General features: G+C 44.9%; 1 protein-coding gene across 2 annotated transcripts; it reads left to right on the plus strand.

Annotated features, from left to right (window-relative positions):
- The first annotated feature begins 600 nt into the window (after positions 1 to 600).
- LOC120744423 lies at positions 601 to 3,051 on the plus strand. Of its 2 annotated transcripts, none has more exons than XM_040048820.1 (2): positions 601 to 621; positions 836 to 3,051. In XM_040048820.1, the coding sequence occupies exon 2, from the start codon at positions 1,363 to 1,365 to the stop codon at positions 3,022 to 3,024; it is 1,662 nt and encodes a 553-aa protein (XP_039904754.1). In that variant the 5' UTR covers positions 601 to 621; positions 836 to 1,362; the 3' UTR covers positions 3,025 to 3,051. The 2 variants fall into 2 exon arrangements, with proteins under 2 accessions (XP_039904754.1, XP_039904755.1); XM_040048821.1 differs by lacking the exon at positions 601 to 621 and having other exon boundaries at positions 823 to 844; positions 984 to 3,051.
- The last annotated feature ends 2,603 nt before the right edge of the window (positions 3,052 to 5,654 follow it).

Consider the following 5,654-nt stretch of genomic DNA (forward strand, 5'->3'; position numbering starts at 1 on the left):
TCACTTAAAAGACCCTTATTATATTTTGGTGGATGGTAAATTACCACCCAAAGCAGCACAGGAGAATGGGGAGTGTGCACCAAAGGCCACAAGTTTTGGAGATTTGCACCTCGTAGGTGCAGGTGAAATGGGCAGGGATGGGACGTAGGCCAGAGTCAAAGACTAGTCTAGTGGCCATGGAGGTCGGTAGAGAAAGGATCCCAGATAAGAGTTTGGGTGAGTGACCGGGCCCTTCATGGGGAACCTGGAGAAATAGTTTGCTGCTTTATAAGAAAGCCCTCCGCAAAGCCAGAACATCTTACTAGTCATCACTGATTGAAGAAAATAAGAACAACCCCAGGTTTCTCTTCAGCTCTGTAGCCAGGCTGACAAACAGTCAGAGCTCTGTTGAGCCAACCATCCCTTTAACGTTAACTAGTAATGACTTCATGAACTTCTTCACAAATAAAATTTTTATCATTAGAGAAAAAATTACCAATAATCATCCCACAGATGTAATATTATCTACAGCTACTCTTAGTACCATTGATGTTAAGTTAGACTCTTTTTCTCTAATTGATCTTTCTGAGTTGACTTCAATAATTACTTCCTCCAAACCATTGTGATGGCATGCCACACATGGTAAGCTCCACACCTCACCACCCGTTGATTCACTTTAGTTTAATTTACAGTCACTACTTTAAAATATTCTATTTATTGTTCAATATCGTTTCTTTATTAAATGTATTCATTTTTCCATCACACCTTCCAATGTTTATATGGCGTGCACACATATTAACCTTGCAAGGTCAAAGTTCTGTTTTATGTTATATTAATACATCTTTCTTTGTTTGAGTTACCTGGGGTTGGTGTCTCCTCCTGTCTGGCAAAAGGTGTGGCAAAGGGCTGGGAGACCTGAAGTACTGCTGACAGCCTAATTGGATTGCACCACATGCTTCAGTGCCTGGGGGGTGTTTCATGTTTGTTTAAATGTTTTGTATTAGTTGGTTATATGGCAGCTATCTTGTTTTCCCCCGTGTGTGTCATTTGGTTTAGCTAAACCAGTATTTAAGTCCCCCTGTGTGTCATTTCAGCAGGTCAGTTTACCATATGTTTGTTTGAGGTTTTGTTAATTAGTATCTTGAGTTTAGTCTATTGAGTTGACCTCTTTTATTGGTCTGCCTGTTTAAGTTTTGGCTTTGTTAAATATATTTTCATATTTTTGGGTCAATAAAACCCGTTTTTTGAATTAAAACCACCTGTGTCCTTTATGCTTTACTGCTTGGTCCCTGACAATTGGTGGCAGCAGTGGGATCATCCAGTATTGGACACAGGTCTTTTTTCTTTTTTTCTTTCTTCTGTTTTTCCCCATGAGGAGGAAGAATGCATCGTGGTGGCAAGAATGAAAAGAAAAAGGGATCTGCTCAACAAACCTGCGAAGAGGAGGAAAATGGAGCCTCAGGAGTCACTGAAGTTGTGGAGAGAGTGGAAAAGGAGCCTACTTTGTCTGATCTAGTCAATATGCTACATGCTCACATGGAACAACAGGACATCCGGGATGCAAAACAGAGTGAGTTAAATGCACGACAAGAACAGCGATTTAAAGCCTTTCAACATCAGTTTAGACTTCTGCAATCAGAAATCCAAGTCAGAACATCACCATCAGATTCTGCAGAAGCTCTCTCTGAATCATTAGAGTTTGATATTCATCCTTCTTCCTCTGTTCAGCAGGCCCAGGCTGAACCAGTTATGACTAATTCCAATCCAGCCATTTCACCAGCATTTCAGTTGCCCCTACAAATAGAGGGCAGATTGGAAAGATTAACTGAAGCTGATGATATTGAACATTTCCTGATCACATTTGAACGTATGGCTACAGCTTATCGATGGCAGAAACCAGATTGGGTTTTTCGTTTGATACCCTTGCTTACTGGTAAAGCTAGAGGTGCCTATGTTCACATGGACATTGATGATTCATTAGACTATGATAAAGTGAAATCAGCTATTCTGTCAAAATATGACATTAACCCTGAAACATATAGGCAAAGATTCAGATCCCTGGACGTTCAACCAGATGAAAGCCCTCGTGAGCTATATGCGAGACTGAAGGAGCTTTATGGGAAATGGATCCAGCCAAAGGGTAAAACTATTCATGACATTGGTGAAACTATAATCTTGGAGCAGTTTCTCAGACTGTTATCTCCTGAGCTTCAGGTTTGGATCAGAGAACACAACCCTGGTTCAGCAATGGAAGCGGCTCGGTTAGCTGATGTTTTTGTTGCTGCCAGAAAGAAGGGGCAAGCATGGAGCCATAATGCATGGAAGGCATCGAGGGACACCCGGAAGATACCTCAGCAAAACCATCTGGATTCCGCAAATACAAGCACCAATAAGACCTCTCAGTCTACCACTAGACCACCAAAGGCCTCTGGTAAGAAGCTCATTTGTTATCTTTGTGGATTAGAGGGCCATACAAAACCTATGTGCCCAAGAAATTCTGCTAAAATGGTGCAAATGTGCTTTGCCCCTCGTTCTAATGCTGATCCTGAGCAGGGGAGTGACAAATCCATCAAAATGAGTCAGATTGAAGTGAATGGGGTTCTACTCAATGCCCTTCTTGACTCTGGCAGTTCTCGGTCTCTTATTCACTCAGATTTTGCCCCACCTAATATTGTTCGCACCAGTGATACAATTTCAATCTGTTGTGTCCATGGAGATGAGAAAAGATATCCGACAGCTGACATCTACATTAAAGTTCAGGACCAGATGTATCTGCTGAATGTGGGTGTTGTGAACAGTTTGCCTTACTCTGCCGTGTTAGGGCGTGACCTTCCTGTGCTTTTTGATTTGTTGGAGTCTGAGCAGACTGAGGAGTGCAATGTAGCTGTTACCAGAGCTCAGGCTAAGCAAGTCAGTACCCACTCTGAGACCCTGAGTGCCCTGCCTTTTTTTAATGAGGAGTTTGAGACAACTGTGGTGAAGCCACGAAGACCCGCAGACAAAGAAGGCAGGAGAAATTCAAATTTTCACCTGTGGATACACTAACAGACGCTGAGCCAACACAGTCACCCCTAGGGTTTAATATTCCAACTGAAATTGCTGAACTCCAAAAATCTGATCAATCTTTAATATCTCTTTTCCGGAAGGCCAAAGAAAAGGAACCTGGAGTGGAGCAGGTTCTTAACAGTGAGTACATCTTGCAAAATGACATTCTCTATCGTCAGCAGGGGTTGGTGCTGCAGCTGGTGGTTCCCCAGAAGGTTAGAAACGCCATTCTCACCTTAGGGCATTCTATTCCATGGGCTGGCCACCTTGGTAAACACAAGACCACAGCTCGCATCAAACATCATTTCTACTGGCCTGGTCTTAGCAAAGATGTGGCTCAGTTTTGTAAAAGTTGCCCACAGTGTCAGATAACATCTGCTAAAATCCCCCATAGAGCTCCACTCCAACCTCTCCCTGTCATCGGCACTCCTTTTGAGCGTCTTGGAATGGATATTGTAGGGCCTGTTGAGAGGAGCAAAGCGGGAAATCGTTACATGCTTGTTGTGACAGATTATGCCACAAAATATCCTGAGGTGTTCCCTTTAAAATCTATAAAGGCCAAGCCCATTGCATTTTGTTTAGTGCAGTTCTTTGCAAGAGTTGGGTTTCCACGAGAAATACTAACTGATCAAGGCACTAACTTCATGTCTACTCTGTTAAAGCAAGTTTATCAGTTGTTGGGCATCCGGAGTCTGAGAACTTCACCATACCACCCTCAAACTGATGGGCTGACAGAACGGTTTAACCAGACATTGAAACAGATGCTCAGGAAGTTCGTCAACGACAGTGGTAACGATTGGGATCAATGGCTGCCATATCTACTCTTTGCTTATAGAGAAGTCCCCCAAGCCTCCACAGGTTTTTCACCTTTTGAGCTGTTGTATGGTTATGAGGTTCGTGGCCCTCTAACTCTGTTAAAGGAGATCTGGGAGGGAGACAAGGTGGAGGGGGGATCCAAGAACATTTTGTCTTATGTCATTCAGATGAGAGAACGGTTGGAGAAAATGAGTGAGCTTGCTCAATCACATATGGTGGAGGCCCAGCAGCAGCAGAAGTCTTGGTATGATAAATCTGCTCGTCAGCGTGCATTTGAGCCAGGACAAAAGGTGCTCGTGCTCCTCCCCAGTGACAACAACAAATTGTTGGCAAAGTGGCAGGGGCCATTTGAAGTCATGAGGAAGCTGGGACCCACCACATATGAGGTGTCCACCCCAGGGCAGTTGCGCTCCAGCAAGGTCTTGCATATAAACCTTCTGAAGGAGTGGGTAGAGCGTATTGAACACAAGGCGGATGCAATGCTCATACAGCGAGTGCCTGAAGAAGATGAAGCAGATGAGCAATATCTACCACCTGCTGGCTCTCTAGATTATGATCTCAGCCATCTCCCAGAGGACAAGCAGCAGCAGGTGAGAGAAATGTGTAAATCAGCAGTCTTTCAAGAGAATCCAGGGAGAACCGACATTGTCGAACATGATATTGTGGTACGAGAAGGTGCCTCTGTGAGACGATTAAGTTACAGGATCCCAGAACGTCTGCTGCCTTCATTGAAGAAGGAAATTGATTTGATGCTATCTCTAGGGATCATTGAAAGATCTAAGAGTGAATGGTGCAACCCTGTGGTCTTGGTACCCAAAAAGGATGAGAGTATGAGGTTCTGCATTGATTTCAGGTACCTGAACTCCATATCCATGTTTGACTCCTACCCGACACCAAGAATTGATGATCTACTTGAACGTCTGGGAAAAGCAAGGTACCTGACCACAATAGATCTGTGTAAGGGTTACTGGCAGGTCCCACTCACTCAACGGTCCAGAGAGTTCACAGCATTCAGAACACCATGGGGGCTTTTCCAATTTACAGTCTTGCCATTTGGACTACATGGAGCTCCAGCAACTTTCCAACGGCTGATGGATCAGGTATTACAGGACTGCTCTGACTTTGCTGCCGCTTACTTGGATGATATTGTTATCCACAGCAACACCTGGGAGGAGCATGTGGAACACCTGCGAACTGTTCTGGACCACCTGCACTCAGCTGGGTTGACGGTGAATCCGTCAAAGTGTGTTTTCGCCGCTGCTGAGACAGAATACCTGGGCCATGTCATCGGCAAGGGGGTTATCAGGCCACAAGTCAGCAAAATCGAGGCCATGGAATCATCCCCCCTGCCCCAAACAAGGAAGCAGCTGAGATCCTTTTTGGGCATGGCAGGTTTCTACCGTCGTTTCATCCCTCAGTTCTCCAACAGGGCAGCTCTGCTCACAGACCTGACGGGATCACGTTCCCCCAATTACATCCAGTGGACAGAGGAGGCAGTGGCAGCGTTTCATGACATACAACAGTCACTAAGTAAGCAACCGGTTTTGTACAGTCCCAACTTTGATGAACCGTTCATATTACAGACTGATGCTTCAGATCGGGGCCTGGGAGCTGTCCTCCTTCAGGAAACCATGGAAGGCCGCCATCCAGTGGCTTACATCAGCCGGAAACTGTTTCCACGGGAAGTTCGGTATTCCACAGTAGAAAAGGAGACCTTAGCGATCAAGTGGGCCCTGGACTCCTTCCGCTACTATCTACTGGGAAGAGACTTCACCTTGGAAACTGATCACAAAGCACTACAGTGGCTTGAGCAG

This window comes from Simochromis diagramma, unplaced genomic scaffold (assembly GCF_900408965.1).
Source record: "Simochromis diagramma unplaced genomic scaffold, fSimDia1.1 OVJJ01000125.1, whole genome shotgun sequence".
Taxonomy (NCBI): domain Eukaryota; kingdom Metazoa; phylum Chordata; class Actinopteri; order Cichliformes; family Cichlidae; genus Simochromis; species Simochromis diagramma.

Coding starts and splice junctions, on each gene's coding strand:
- LOC120744423 (XM_040048820.1), top strand. CDS start 1,363: ATGCATCGTGGTGGCAAGAATGAAAAGAAAAAGGGATCTGCTCAACAA.